We start from the raw sequence: 16,774 nt of genomic DNA on the forward strand, positions 1-16,774 counted from the left end.
GCTGCAACCATTTTTTTCTGCCTATATATATATCTCTATCTATATATATATCTATATCTATCTCTATCTATATATCTATATCTATCTCTATATCTATATATCTCATGATCCTTAACATACACCAGAGGGGTCTGGAAGCTCGGAGGAGGGGATCTGAAAGGTTATGTCATCGTGTAGACTCAGTACTGACATCCTGTTGTGACAAAAAAGCACTGGAAGACTGCTGATCACATGACCAAATTAGAGTAATGAAACACATAAATGCATCTGTGCTGGAAAACAAACTACACTGTAGGATTAGTTCTTCTTTGAAGAAATTTACCACTACAAAAACTAAAGAAAAAAAATTTTGAAAGATAAAAATTTGTGTTGGTCTCAAAACTTTTTACACAAGTTGTACAGGACATTTAAATCCTGTAACTATATCCAGATGGGAATACTCCTTTAAACCCACATATGCTATCTAGTAGTGTTGCACTAGGTTGGGGAAGGCATGAAGTAACCCCTGCTTGTATAATCTGACCTTTTGAAGACAGAGGCAACATTCTGAACCTGCACAATATGTAACACCGTATTAAAGTCTTAGCAGACAAGACACAATGGCCCTCATTTACTATCGCAAGCCTGATATGTTTTGTCGGGTTGTGCGTCAGAATTGACGAAAACCCAACAAACTCTCCATTTTACTGAGAAAACCTGAAAAGGGGGCGTGACAGACATTAAAAGGAAGTGTGGCCGGCATGGAAAGGGGGGGATTTTTTTTTACAAAAACCCAACATATTTACTAAGGTTTCCACAGAAAATGTGGTGGATTTGAGCTGAGGAAAACCCCACAGATCAGAGCATGTGTAAAAAAAAAAAAAAAAAGCAAAATGCAGGGAAAAGTGCAAAGTATAGGGAGACCTTAGTAAATACCGTGGGAAAAATTTTTTAGGGAATTAAAACCCACAAAGAAACCTACACACCACTCTTAGTAAATCAGAGGGCCAATGTATACCATATACTAAAGGACTTCCTTTTAGACACTACATGCACTGTACATTTTATATAGTGTATTTCTTTACTGCACAATCACGACTTGTGCTTTTGCCAATTAAAGGCTTTCAAGTAAAAATTCACAACCGGACCCGTACTCAATAAGGACTCTTATTTTTTTGCCTCTGCTGCTTTAATACCAAGGACACCTAAAATGAGAAGGCCAGACTGCAGCAGGGAAAGGGGAATGATAGAACAAACCAAATGGGTCTTTCAGATCGGTGTAGCTTTGCTTACTTGTAGAAGAAATCGTCCGCCTCCTGAACAGAAGGGTCTGGCTCCCCAGATGCCCCTTCTGTGGATGTTGGGGCATCACTGTATCAGGCATCGGCGGCAAAGAAGAAAACCAAGGGGAAAAGAGGCAGCAACACGAAGTACCATTAGTTCCCCCAAACCCATTGTGCAACAGAACTTCTATATAGCCAAACACATTCCAGACTCTATATGTAGAGTCATTACTAATGCTGCTAAAACCTTGGGGGCAAGGAATAGTCGTCCAATAGCATCACATCCTTTACATTCAGCACTTATCCAGAAGTATCCCTTACCTTTCAAAGTTCTCATCTGGCCCTGCAGCGACAGCAGCCACAGGTAGTGAGGTATCTGCAAAGACATCCACGAGCAGACTACCAGATGTGGCAGCAGGGGGAGCACCGGGACTGGATGTGGAGGGCCCTCCCAGGCCCAAAAGGTCCGCTGAGGGAGAAGGAGTTGACTGTGGAAATAAAAAACATGGCAATGAGAATGCAACAAGGCAAACTGTGCTAGAGAGAGAGTATAAAAGCACACCGCAAACCTATGGCACCACCGATACATGGAATATTTTAGTTTAACCCCTTAACAATGCAGGACGTAAATGTACCTCCTAGTGTGCTGGTACTTAACGCACCAGGATGTACATTTACATCCTAAGCATAACCGCGAGCATCGGAGCGATGCCCGGATCATGTGCGGCAGGTCCCGGCTGCTGATCGCAGCCAGGGACCCGGCGGTAATGGCGGACATCCGCGATCCCACGGATGTCCGCCATTAACCCCTTAGATGCCGTGATCAATAGAGATCACGGCATCTGCAGCATCGCGGTCACTAAAATGGATGATCGGATCGCCCACAGCGCTGCCGTGGCGATCCGATCATCCAGCATGGCAGCCGGAGGTCCCCTCACCTGCCTCCCCGTTAGGGGTGTGAATCGCCAAGAATTTGGCGATTCGATTCGCGATACCAGTGTGGCGATTCGATATATCGCGATACCGTCTAGGTGACGATACATCGCGATATATCGCCCACCTGGGAGCATTCATAGATCCCAATAGACGCCGCTGTCAGCTTTGACAGCGGCGATCTAGTACTCCGGTGCTCACTTTTCTCATGTTATCCCGTCCGGGCTGCAAAATAAAATAAAACGCACTTTATCTTACCTGCCAACGAGCCCCCGGAGCTCCGGTACAGGTGTTCGGTCCCCGGGCTGTATTCTTCTTACTTCCTGTTAGTCCGGCACGTCACATGGAGCTTCAGCCTATCACCAGCGGAGGCGGGACATCGCTGCGGCCGGTGATAGGCTGAAGCTCCATGTGACGTGCCGGACTAACAGGAAGTAAGAAGAATACAGCCCGGGGACCCAACACCTGTACCGGAGCTCCGCGGGCTAGTTGGCAGGTAAGAGAAAGTGTGTTTTATTAAAAATTCCACATCCCTAAAAGAATCGATTCAAAAATATTTTGAATCGATTCTGTATCGGCAAATGAAAAATCGCGATTATCGCGAAAATCGATTTTTTCTTACATCCCTACTCCCCGTCATCTTCTGCTCTGATCTGCCTTTCCGCAGACCAGAGCAGAAGATGACCGATAACACTGATCAGTGCTATGTCCTATACATAGCACTGAACAGTATTAGCAATCGAATGATTGAAATAAATAGTCCCCTATGGGGACTATTAAAGTGTAAAAATAAAAGTAAAAAAATTTATAAAAAACGTAAATTGTCCCATTTTCCCTATTTCACCCCCAAAAAGTGTTAAAAAATATTTTATATATATATATTTGGTATCGCCGAATGCGTAAATATCTGAACTATTAAAATAAAATGTTAATGATACTGTACGGTGAATGGCGTGAACGTAAAAAAATAAATAAAAAAAATGCCAAAATAGCAGCTTTTTTTTTTATAACATTTTATACCCCCAAAAATGTATATAAGCAAATATGGTATCAATAAAAAGTATAAAAAGTACAGATCACGGTGCAAAAAAATGATCCTCATACCGCCGCTTATACGGAAAAATGAAAAAAAGTTATAGGTCTTCAAAATAGGGGGATTTTAAACGTACTAATTTGGTTAAAAAGTTTGCGATTTTTTTTTAAGCGCAACAGTAATAGAAAAGTAGGTTATCATGGGTATTATTTTAATCGTATTGATCCAAAGAATAAAGAACACTTCATTTTTACCGTATATTGTACGGCGTGAAAATGAAATCTTCCAAAATTTGCTAAATTGCGGTTTTCTTTTTAATTTCCCCACACAAATAGTATTTTTTTGGTTGCGCCATACATTTAATGGTAAAGTGAGTGATGGCATTACAACCGACAACTGGTCGCGCAAAAAACAAGCCCTCATACTAGTCTGTGAATGAAAATATAAAAAAAGAGTTATGATTTTTTAAAGGCGAGGAGGAAAAAACAGAAAACGTAAAAATAAAATTGTCTGCGTCCTTAAGGGGTTAATGACTAAATATCACATACAGCATCTTGTACAACACAGGACAAATGCAAGTTATTCTTTATACTATTAACTAGACCAGGGTTTCCCAACCAGGGTGCCTCCAGCTGTTTCTAAACTAAAACTCCGGGCATGCTGAGAGTTGTAGTTATGCAACAGCTGGAGGCACCCTGGTTGGGAAATCCTGAACTAGACTAAAAGCTGTAAGCTGTAAAAGGGTTAGTGAGGAGCATTGAGAAAAACCATCACATGGAAGAGCAGCTATCAAACATAATACGCAGCATATACAGCAGAACCCTACAGACAATCTCTATACACAAAAAGATTCCATAGGTGCAGAACAAGGCCCAAAAATTCCACACTTCACAGTCTGGTTTATATAGCGGGTTTTAACCATTGGATGAGTGCAAGATGAATAACAGTGAGTAATAGTGGCCATACATATTAGGCAAAGTTAAGCTCAGCCCACAAATTTGTGCAGGAGGGGTTGACTAATGTGGATGTTGACCACCTGACTCTCTGTCGGGCATGGTTATATTTAGCATAGTAACTAGAGATGAGCGAACTTACAGTAAATTCGATTCGTCACAAACTTCTCGGCTCAGCAGTTGATGGCTTTTCCTGCATAAATTAGTTCAGCTTTCAGGTGCTCCCGTGGGCTGGAAGAGGTGAATACAGTCCTAGGAGACTCTTTCCTACGACTGTATCCACCTTTTCCAGCCCACCGGAGCACCGGAAAGCTGAACTAATTTATACAGGAAAAGTCAGCAACCGCCGAGCCGAGAAGTTTGTGACGAATCAAATTTACTGTAAGTTCGCTCATCTCTAATAGTAACCCTTTGTTCTCACGGAGATAAGCTGTTGTCAGGGGTCTGGCAGCAGTTAGGTCTCTCTGTGCATTGAGAAGTGATCTGGGCGAGCGTCCATGTGTATGGCTTGTTGGAAGGAATTGGTGTTGGCTGAATGGTTATTCAGCCAACAGATATGGCCCGTATAATAGTGTAACAGATTAGGAAGAACCAGAAGCAAGAGTCATGTTAAAGGGGGGGTTTTAAGTCATAACTTACTGATTGTCTATCCTAAGGAAAGGCCATCAACATCAGACTAGTGGGTCCTGACATCCAGTACTCCAGCCAAGATCCATACAGATCCATACATCGTGCAATGGCCGTGCTGAATAACTGCAGCTCCCATTCATTCAACAGGCTTGGAGCTGCAGTAACCCAGCACAACCACTACACAACGTATGGCGCTGTCTACTTCCCCCTCTGGCAATCAGCTTACTGGCTGGGGTATCTGGTGTTGGAATTCCAGTGACCTCATATTTACGACAAATCCGTTTCGATAAGAAAACTCCTTTAACGACGCAGGGCGTATATGTATGCCTTGCGTCCGCTCCCCTTCTAGGACGCAGGCTCAGAAGCTAAGCGCGCATCATAGCGGGGTGGTCGTCACAGCGGTAGCAGTTACGCCTCTTCCCATGAACAGAGAGGGCGTGGCGGCTTTGTTCGCCAGTCATCGGGCACGGAGCGGAGTTAACTCCATGCACTGAATGACTGGGGTACCGCAGCAGAGATTGCGCAGGTCCCCAGCGGCAGGACCCCCGATTAGATATCTTATCCGCTATCCTTTGGATAGGGGATAAGATGTTTTCAGCAGAGAACCGCTTTAAGGGGTTAAAGTACCTTGCTCTTAAACCTATGACAGAGGCCGAGCTGCAGCTTCACTGCTAATAACACATGACCATGACAATTTTCTGTTATCCAATAAGAAAGGAGAGGCTTGCAGCACAAACAGCCATGCCACATGCATTTCACAATCCCTAAATGCGCAGAGCGCAGTCACACAGCCAAAGAGAAGGGTTTTAGATACATTTTGTTGTCTAAAAAGTGCGTTTAGTATATCATTCCATTCCTACTATGGTAAAAGAACCTGGCAGAATAAGACATCGATTGTAGGATGGCTCAATGCCGAATGTGGGTGCTGGCTGCAAGGCATGAGGGGTGTCAGGAGAGATAATGGACGAGGGCGCACTGTGCGTACAAGAGGGTCTTCAAACACGTTCATGGAGGAGGGAGGCTGCATCAATAACAGGTTAAACAGGAAACGGATAAATAGGAGAAACACATGTACAATCAGGAAACATTGTTGTATTATTGGTAGTTCTATCAATGGTTTATTCCTGTTTTTAATAAAAGGGAATGTATTATCTAGATTCTTCTTCTGATAAGATATTTTCTGGATTGTATTTTTTTATTTCATTTTTGTGAACATTATTGTAGGGGCAGCCATCTTGCCTAAGCCGTTTTGAACAGCATTCAAAAGATGTGCTTTACAGCAGTGGTCTCAAACTGTGTCCCTCCAGATGTTGCAAAACTTCAACTCCCAGCATGCCCGGACAGCCGTTGGCTGTCCGGGCATGCTGGGAGTTGAAGTTTTGCAACATCTGGAGTGCCACAGTTTGAGACCACTGCTTTAAAGCAAGCCCCATGGCAACAATAGACTGAAGCTGTCCTATTGGCATGAAGGGAGAAGGTGTCTGGGCGTGCTCTATGATCTGTCTCTAGATGCCATTCCACAGAACCGGTTATCTACTGTAGTCACCTTTCATAGCGCTTTACTCCGGTCTCTGATAAGGAGCTGGAAAGTGATCTGTTCAGAAATCTCAGCTTAGTTTTAGGTCTAGTGGCCCAAATGGAACCTGACAGATTGCAGGATAATTCAAAATATAGATGGTAAAATTAAAAATTAGAGGAAAAAAAAATAATAATAATTCGTAAAACAAATGTTTAACATAAAAACCCGATTTAGGGTCTTTTCACACGTACAGGATTTGAAGCGGTGTTCGGTCATTGAAATCTGCAGCTTCAAATCTAGCCTATTTGATGCACAGGATACTGTACGTGTGGACATACCCTTAAACAATAGGGGGGGGGGGGGAGATTTATCAAAACCTGTGCAGAGGAAACGGTGACCAGTTGCCCATAGCAACCAATCAGATCGAGTCTTTCATTTTTCACAGGAAGTAGTAATCTGATTGGATGCTATGGGCAAATGGGCACCTTTTCCTCTACACAAGTTTTGATAAATCTTTTTCTGATGACACATTCCTTTTAAAACCTTCTCCAAGTTACCAATAACACCTTGTCTCCCATCAGAAGTGATAGCAGGACACACAGGAACTGCAGTTCCTTCCGTAATGATACATCAGAGCGACAATGACTACAATTGAATGGGAATTACATACCGCTGTGCTAACAGGGGCGGGCTCAGTGCCCCCATTCACGTCTGAGTTGTTCTTCTCCTTTTTAGTGTCCTCCAAGTCAGCGACTGTATTAGGACCTTTCTTCTTCTTTAATTTAGCCAAGATGGATGACTCTCTCTCTGGGAACGGAGGCATCTCCTCTAAAACTGTAGCCTTAAAAAGTGCACAGAATGGCATGGGTTAGTGTGCGAGGAATGTAACCACAGCCTATTCTGAATCCCCCAAAACATTTACATGACATACCAAAATGTCATTGCTAGCTATGGAGCTAAGACGTAGATATTCGACAGCTCTTTGCTGAAGCTCCACATCAGCATTCCTGAGCTGGCTGTCACTCCGCAGCACATCCTGGATAGTGGGCTTAATTTCAGGAAACAAGTTGATAAACTTTATGTAGGCCGAGAGGAGCAGCGCTCGTGTTGGGACACTGCAGAGGTGGAACTTGGAGTGCAGCAAGTTAAACTGGATTAGGGGGCTGAAAAGACAAGAAGAACCAAATGAAGGTCCTTTACAGATCTACACGGTGTATTACTTACCAAAGAAACCTAAACATATGGAACTATAAAGTGTTTATTTTATTTTTTTTTTTAAACAGGAATAAGTAAAACTCTTCACAGAATCAGAGGCATGTCAAACGTTATGATTGGTCAAGAGTTTTGTTTCAAGTTATCCGCAGATTGCTAGAACTAACAGAAAGAAGTGATCGGCTATGAAGAAGACGTATGCTTGGGCGGAACATAGCATTTACATGTGGAAATAAACAGCAGGGGTGCATTTTCCACAAGTCTGGTTCTATACTCCTGACTGTGGTATCAAGGGCCTGTTGTAGGACACAGACCACAAAACCAACTTCCAGTAATAGGATTTATGCAGAGAAAAAGAGGATAAAAAGGACTGTCCACACTAGGCGCTATCTCCAAATGATGAATAAAATATGAGGAAGTTCCTCCTTCTCAATAAAAACTTGTTTATTGAACAAAATAAAGGATTACATAAAAGAAAGACGCATTTCGGGTGTTGTAACACCCTTCCTCATACACCTTGCAGATGAATGGTGTATGATGGGCATAGGGGCCCTCTTTATAGTCCCAAGCATAAAGAGGGCTCCTGTGCCCATAATACACTATTCATCTGCAACTGAGGAAGGGTGGTACAACACCCGAAACGCGTCTTGCTTTGATGTAATACGTTATTTTTTTTATTCAATAAACAAGTTTTTATTGAAAAAAAGAGGAACTTCCTCATCTTTTATTCATCGTTTGGAGATAGCGCCTAGTGGAGACAGTCATTGTTATCCTCTTTTCTCTGCATACTCCTATACCGGTCCCACGCAGTTGGCACTGGTCGGACCCCAGACGGCTTGCAAGTCTCCGAGAGTACCCCAACTACAGGGGCGATATGCATAACCTCAAGATTTTATCCAGGTGAGAGTCCCATCACAGAGCCTCACAAACAGATACTTGGACCCACAGAATTACACGAGGTGCTGTCCTCGGAATGATTTTTTTCTTTGTCTCTTTCTCCTCACAGAACTAAGATTTGACCCTGTACTAAGTATGAATAATGCCACAACATGTCCGGCCTTGTGGCGCATAAGGTTATCTATAGCGGTTGACATGATATTAGTAGGGCCCCGTATGTTACAGGTGAATCCTAAGCTGCTTCTGGAGAACACTGGTACAGGAAAGCCAGAAATTACTACATACCTAGATCGGGGGTCACCAGCAATAAGGTTTCCAAACTCGCCCAAAATATACCCTCCAACCTTGACCAAATTTTCATGGCAGGCCGGAGCCTGCAAAGCCTGAAAAGTATAAAAATAAAAAAATATATATATTTTTTAGATGACATTGAAAGATATGTGAAAGAATATATACTCTACTGACACAAAATGCACTCTTTTAGGGTATAACCAGAAATATTGGGACATTTCTACAACTGTTCCAGCTATCGAAGTGTCTCGCAGCAACCACTGCAAGGCAGAAACAACTCCATTTAGATGTATGGAAATCATTTTCTAACCGCAGGAATTTCTGCAACAAATCTGTGTGTGAGTATACCATTAGGCTATCTTAGGCAATGTTCACACATGTCAGATTTTGTGCAGAAATTTTAGTGACTGAAAAACTGTTTTTGAATCTGAATGGGATTTCTTCTGCAGCACTTTGGATTTCTGCCAATTTCATTCAGATAAAATGGACAGAAATTCCTGAAGCAAATGAGCTGTATGCAAGTATGCTGTAAGGCAGTGTTTCCCAAACAGGGTGCCTCCAGCTGTTGCAAAACTACAACTCCCAGCATGCCCAGACAGTCAAAGACTGTCCGGACATGATTGGAGTTGTAGTTTTGCAACAGCTGGAGGCACCCCGGTTGGGAAACAGCCCTGTAAGGGTTCTGTTTCTATTTGAAAGAGCAGACAAAGAGCACTGACCGACAGACCATACATGATCTCTCTCCAGCTCCAGGTTTAGCACTTTAGGGATGTGGAATTCCTATCACCTAACGCCCGGGACATGCAGTAACGGGTGTCGGGCAGGTGAATTTTTCAAGCCTCTAACTCTTCTTTGGGCAAGCAGAGACAGACCTGAAAGCCCCCGACAAGTATGGCGGAGCTTAGGGTGTATGGCGCAGGCTCCTGACTTGTGCCCGCTCCATACCCGGCGACCCCCAGCAGATTTTTGTAGCTGGGGGCCGCCGCTAGCAGCTGGCATGCGTGGATCGCCGCGGTTGGCTATTAACCCTTTAGATCGATGCTGTCAAAGCTGAAAGCAGCGTCTAAAGGGACATGTAAATGCTTCCTGGTTGGCTAGTGGGATGGATTGCGGGGGCGATCCACTGTAGAGGTAGCGGAGGGCTTATCTCTTGTTCCCTGGTATCCGTGACTGTCAAGCTGGACCAGGCTTTATCAATGAAGCGCAGAGCACACAGAAAAATTGAGTTCAAAAGAACTGCATTGATCTGTATGAGGAAATCTAAGGATTCCTCCTATAAAAGTCCCATAAGTGTCAAAAAGAAGTTTAAAGGGGTTGTGCGCTGCCCTGCCTTCCGGAGCTCCACTAACAGCGTCCGGAAGTTTATTACTCCGAATGCTGTGTGCGGGCTTCCGTGTTCGAGGCCACCCCCTCGTGAACGTCACGCCCACCCCCTCAACGAAAGTCTATGGGAAGGGGGCGCGACAGCTGTAACGCCCCCTTCCCATAGACTTTCGTGACATCACGAGGGGGCGGCCTCGAACACGGAAGCCCGCACACAGCGTTCGGAGTAATAAACTTTCGGACGCTGTTAGCGGAGCTCTGGAAGGCAGGGCAGTGGAGAACCCCCTTTAATAAAAAGTTTAAAAAGACAAATATTAACCCCTTCCATATTAAAAGTTCAAATCACCACCCTTTTCCTCTATAAGAAAACAACATGTAAACATAATAAAAATACATATTTGGTATCGCCAAGTGCGTAATTGTCCGAACTATTAAAATATAACATTATATATATCCCCTAAGGAAAATGACGTAAATTAAATAAAGTAACAAACCCCAGAATTGCATTTTTTTTATTACATCCAAGAAAAAAGTAAAAAAGCGATTAAAAAGTCAGATCAATACCAAAATGTTACTGATACAAACCGATTATGGCACAAAAAATTTGCCCTCAAACAGCCTGGTGTATAAAAAAAAATGTAAAAGTTGCAGGGGTCCGAAAATGGCAATAAAATTTTTTTTCTAAAAACTTCAGAATTTTTAAAATTAGTAAAATGTGACGAAAACTATACAAATTTGGTATTGCTGTAATTAGGCCAACCTAAAGTATCAAAATAACATGTTAGCTCAATCACAAGGTAAATAGCGTAAAAAGGAAACCACATTTGCTAAATTATCTTTTTTTTTTTTTATTATTTCAATTTCACCTCACCAAAATGTTTTTTTTTTTTTTTTCCGGAGCATATGTTATGGAAAAATGAAAAGGTGTCATTACAAGGGTCCTGCAAAAAACAAGCCCTCCCATGGGTCTGTAGAAAATATAGAAGAGTTATGGTTATTAATGGGTGAGGAGGAAGTGCCAAAACAAAAATTGGCCCAGACAAATGGATTGTCAAGAGGGACAGGTAGATTGTACTCCCGTTTTAGTCCCCTTGGGCAAGAAGCTTTTTTTTAAAATGTCCACACCCCTGTTATGTTATTGTGCTAATGTCCTTATTTAAAGGAGCAGTCTACAAATAACATATTGTAGTTAAAAGGATCATTTTCTTACCATATGGTTTTATTTCTAAACTACAATGTTGTTCTGGGATCTCACTGCTGGCTCACAAAGCTGCCACCATTATGTGGACCAGAAGTCATTCATGTTTGATTTTGGTGGATAGTATGTGACAAAACATTTTCACAATTAAATATAAAAAAAAATATATCAAGAAAAAATGTAACTACATTTCTTCTGCGGCCTGAATATAGATTACTATACACTGAAAGCTGCCCGTCTAAGCTATTAAATCTGATTTGATTTATTATAATTAGAATAGAGTGTAGATTATCATTCAGGAGAGGAGAAAGGGGGGCTGAAGACTGATCTGACAATAAGCGGTGTAGATTGAGAGAATGGAATAGAGCAGCTTGCAATGTATTTTAATGCATGCAAGCTGATGAATAAAAATGTAAAAGTTTAATTAAACAATTTTGAAATGTTTTAGACTAGTTATAAAAACAATGGGGGAGACTTCTCAAAACCAGTCGAGAGGAAAATCAGATCACTTATTTCATTTTTCAGAGGCCTTTTTAAAAATGTAAAAAATAAAAATTATGAAAAAAAAAAAAAAACAACAATCTGATTGGTTGCTATAGAGGATGCCCAAAAGCACTAACTAAATAAGAATCCCCCAATGACACAGGTGTTCAAAGCATTTATAGGCCGCAGTTGTACACCCATATACATCTCACCTCAAAGACCGTCTTGGCTGCATAACCCTGCACGTCATCTCTGTTGATGACAATCTGGATCACTCTGTACCAGACCTCTTCACTGACGTAGTCCCCTGCTACACGAATAAGGTTGAGGATAGTGTCCACATACCACGTGTAATCGACAGCATACTTCTCTGCTAGGATTGCTACCTTTAGCACCTACAAGAACAACAACAGGCATCCCACACTCATCGGAAACCAATCAATAGAGCAAGAGCAAATATTGTTGTAGGGGGAAAAAAAACAAAAAACTCCATTTATGGCACTCACAATCTCCTCACGAATGGAGTAGTCAGCTGTCTCCAAATAGTTCAGCATCTCTGCTACGATCTGCTGGGCGTTGCTCCTGTCACACATGGCGTAAAGGAGATCCACAGCCCGCTGCCGCACACTGACGTCCCTTTCAGTCTGTAGAGTAAAAAGCAGAGGATTTGAGGTTCTGACAACCTAGAGCAGTGATTCCCAACCAGGGTGCCTCCAGCTGTTGCAAAACTATTTTGCACAATATTCTGTTGTACAGTTACACTACCAGCAAAATGATTCTCAATAACAGGACAATATGAATTAAAAGGTACAATGCACCAATATACATATGACCACCGCCAGATCTTGTTCAATATTTTCCATCAAGCTAAAGGAAACGTAACAGAGGACCCCCCACTTCTGACTGTCTAGTGCAGTATTTCCCAACCAGGGTGCCTCCAGCTGTTGCAAAACATGGGAAACATGCTAGGAGTTGTAGTTTTGCAACAGCTGGTTGGGAAACACTGGAGTTGTAGTTTTGCAACAGCTGGAGGTATCATCAGCCAGTAATATGGCACAGACTAGTGCTAACATATTGGCCCTCATTTACTATTGCATACCAGACATATTTTGGCCAGTTACGAGACAGATTCTGGCGCATTGTGCCAGAAATTCTGTCTGTGCCAGAATTTGCGCCAGAATTGAAAAAACCCAGATAACTATCCATTTTACTGAGAAAACCCGAAAAGGGGGTGTGGCTGTCTGGAAAAGGGTTCGTGACCACTCAAAAGGGGCGTGCTGCCGACATTTTCAAAAATAAATAAATAAATAAAAATAAAAAAACACCATTTCAGCTAAAGAAAATCCTACAGATCAGAGCATGTGTTAAAAAAAAAAAAAATCAAAAAAGCCAAAAAGCAAAATGTAGTTAAACCTTGGTAAATACCGTGGAAAATAAATTGTAGGATACATTTTGGGAATTAAAACCCACAAAGAAGCCTCCACTCCACTCTTAGTAAATAAGGGCCATTTGAGTCACATGAAAACCCAAACATTTTTGGCTAATGACAATGTATTAGTGTAGTTTTTTCCCATTAAATTTATTATATATATATATATATATATATATATATATATATATATATATATGATTAAAAAATGTAAATAAATACATAAATAGATTAAAAATAATCCACCCCCCCTGTCACCCGTGCTTACCTTTAGTGCATTGATTACAGTTTCAATATGGGTCTTGACCGCTTCATGCGAAAACTCCGAACTAGCCAGGGTACACATGCTCTCCAGTGCCAGGTAGCGCAGGTTGGTCTCCCGATGCTGCAGGAACTGGCCCAGCTGGTTGCATGCCCGGACCAGCAGATTGGGCTCACTGGAGAGCAGGACAGAAGAGACACATGGGCTATGTGTAATGGCCTGGTAGTCTGTAGTGCTGAAATCTCCCTTCGGAGCTGCAGAATTGGAAAGACCTGAATGCAGGTGGCATTTAAAGCTACAACAGAGGTTGGTTGCTATGGAGTAAGGTGGTCTTGGTCAACCTCTCACTCTTCAAATTTTGCTGAGGGAATTATCGAGTATGTACTGATGTACAGCAAAACAAGTACGGGATGGGATCTGACAGGTGGGATCTGTTCTTGTGATTTATCATATATGTGAAATACAGAATCATATAACTACTAAGTAGAGGGTGAAGTGGCAATAGAAAGCTGTATGATGGCAGTACATCAAGGTCAATATGATGGCAGTACATCAAGGTCAATATGATGGCAGTACATCAAGGTCAATATACCTCTGGAATCACTCCTCTAGCTCTACAATGACATCTGTAAAGTGAACTTTTAAGCAACACAATGTTTACCTAAAACCCCGACTTACCTGTCATGGTAGATGATGAGACTGATCGCCTCAAACAACACAGCATTCTTGGCATTGGAGTGCTGCACTTTCTTGGATTTGGGGGGCTCTTGTGCCTTGTTTAGAATGGTCTCCAGGCATTCAGTCAGCCTTCCTCGGACTGCAGGGTCCTCTGCAAGATAGTCAAGTGTCAGCAACATGAAACCATGAAAATATGCAATCCTCACACATACCACCAATGCCAATAAGTTATATCTTCAACACCAGCTTAGCTCTAAACAGATTATCTAGTGTTAGAAAACAGACTTGCTTCTACATATTATATGCAAGCAGTAATGAAAATGCCAGCACTTGTTGGGATATTTAGTGAACGTTCATTGCCTATACCATAGACGTCTAATCCGAGACAGCGTCCAACTACTGGCAAAGAAGCAGTTGTGCATCCATAGCTATTCTCTATTAATACCTATGGGGAAAAAGAAGCCAATCTATCAAGTGCACAGACAGACACTACAAATCTAGGAACAGGCATGGGGAACCTTGTGCTTCGGATTGATTTAAAGGACATCATAGGAAACTTCTCAATTTGGGAGTTATCTAGTTTGGAGAATAGTTGCCTTAAGGGCGATTTGATCACAAAAGTATAAATATATGAAAGGACAGTACAAAGATCTTTCTAGAGATCATCTTTTTATACAGAGGATGGTAACCATGACAAGGGGGCATCCTCTACGTCTAGAGGAAAGAAGGTTTCACCATCATCACAGACAGGGATTCTTTACTGTAAGAGCAGTGAGACTGTGGAATTCTCTGCCACATGATGCTGTGATGTCTGACTCAAAAATAAGTTCAAGGAGGGCCCGAATGATTTTTCAGAAAAAATATATTACAGGTTATGGATCCTAGATTTATGTGGATAGAACGTTGATCCAGGGATTTATCCTGATCGCCATATTGGGGTAGGGAAGGAATTTTTCTTCTGTCATGGGGCAATTGGCATTAGCCTCATAGGGGTTTTTTGCCTTCCACTGGAACAACACAGTAGGTTGAACTCGATAAGACTTTTTTTTTTTTAACCTTACAAACTATGTAAAAGGTATGTGAACTATATATGTTTAGAAACTGTATCAAATGGAAATTCCCAAATATAACACTATCAGATGGAATTACCGTACAAGCAGTGTCCCAATCTGTCTCAAAGAAGTAGAAAAAATTGTGTAGCCATGTAAGGGTCTGCTCATGGTATCCATTTATAACCGGATTCACAACACTATAAAATCTTCTACATATATCTCAACAGACCCTTAAGAACGCCAGTGACTTATACTGGAGTCCATTAGAGTTAGAGAGTCACAGAGACCTGTCAAAAGTTTAATTGGTTTGGATCTGTAACCCCCACAATTTTAAGATATAGCCAGGAGACGCAAGAGGCAGTGTGTGCCTTACTCCTTGGCACTCAATCTGTCAGACTTCATGGACTTCTAATGAGACAGACTGAGCACCAAGCCAGAGAGTGAAGTACACTTCTATGCGCCTCCTGGCTGCCTGTATAAATGGGTGGGGGTTTCAGGAACAAATAATGCACATGTAGTCCCCTTGCATGCACGGATCAAGTCAGTGACTAAACATCATATTTCTGTCATAGCACTCATGTAGTCTATATCATTCAGCTCACTGATGTATATAGGATGTACTACTCCCAAATTATAAGCTGGAACACTTAAATGACAGCACATAATGGTGGTCGCAATATTTCACAATCTTCCAGACATTTTATATAGTGCAATAATAGACTTGATAAATCATTTTTGGATTTGGGTCAAACCCTCACATGGAGGAGATATTCAGTGTCGCCTGAATACAAGAGAGGCTTATTGCATATTTAGATTAAATCCCACCCTGCTCCGGGGTCTTCATTAACTGCAAGTTGTATTATTGAATCAGCTAGATATATAGCGCTTTATGCCGCCCCCCCCCCCCCCCCAATACTTTTAATATACATATGTCCCCTCACATTGTCCATTTTAAAAACCCAGCTGGGATCCCTTTTAACCCCTTAACGACACAGGACGTATATTTACGTCCTGCGCCGGCTCCCGCGATATGAAGAGGGAATATCGCGGCGGTCCCGGCGCTCATCAACGGACGGGACCCGCGGCTAATACCACACATCGCCGACCGCCGCTTCTAAAGCGAAACTGAAAGTGACCCGGCTGCTCAGTCGGGCTGTTCGGGACCGCCGCGGTGAAATCGCGGCGTCCCGAACAGCTGACCGGACACCGGGAGGGCCCTTACCTGCCTCCTCGGTGTCCGATCGGCGAATGACTGCTCCGTGCCTGAGATCCAGGCAGGAGCAGTCGAGCGCCGATAACACTGATCACAGGCGTGTTAATACACGCCTGTGATCTGTGTAAAAGATCAGTGTGTGCAGTGCTATAGGTCCCTATGGGACCTATAACACTATGGGACCTATGGGACCTATAACACTGCAAAAAAAATGTAAAAAAAAAAAAGTGTTAATAAAGGTCATTTAACCCCTTCCCTAATAAAAGTTTGAATCACCCCCCTTTTCCCATAAAAAAAAATAAAATAGTGTAAAAAAAAAAACAAACAAACATGTGGTATCACCGCGTGCGTAAATGTCCGAAATATAAAAATATATCATTAATTAAACCGCACGGTCAATGGCGTA

General features: G+C 42.2%; 1 protein-coding gene across 2 annotated transcripts in view; it reads right to left on the reverse strand.

Moving 5' to 3' along the window:
• Nucleotides 1–16,774, reverse strand: part of AP2A2 (adaptor related protein complex 2 subunit alpha 2) — a 97,410-nt gene that overhangs the window by 20,440 nt on the left and 60,196 nt on the right. Inside the window, exons 8-16 of one of the 2 annotated variants that reach the window (XM_056526908.1) lie at nt 14,104–14,254; nt 13,432–13,600; nt 12,241–12,378; nt 11,947–12,129; nt 8,725–8,822; nt 7,262–7,493; nt 7,001–7,171; nt 1,584–1,750; nt 1,273–1,350 (exon numbers count right to left, since the gene is read on the reverse strand). In XM_056526908.1, the coding sequence (XP_056382883.1) occupies nt 1,273–1,350; nt 1,584–1,750; nt 7,001–7,171; nt 7,262–7,493; nt 8,725–8,822; nt 11,947–12,129; nt 12,241–12,378; nt 13,432–13,600; nt 14,104–14,254 (1,387 nt within the window). The remainder of the gene's footprint in view (nt 1–1,272; nt 1,351–1,583; nt 1,751–7,000; nt 7,172–7,261; nt 7,494–8,724; nt 8,823–11,946; nt 12,130–12,240; nt 12,379–13,431; nt 13,601–14,103; nt 14,255–16,774) is intronic. The other variant, XM_056526909.1, reaches the window with a different exon arrangement.

Source organism: Hyla sarda, chromosome 6, assembly GCF_029499605.1.
Source record: "Hyla sarda isolate aHylSar1 chromosome 6, aHylSar1.hap1, whole genome shotgun sequence".
NCBI classification, from domain to species: domain Eukaryota; kingdom Metazoa; phylum Chordata; class Amphibia; order Anura; family Hylidae; genus Hyla; species Hyla sarda.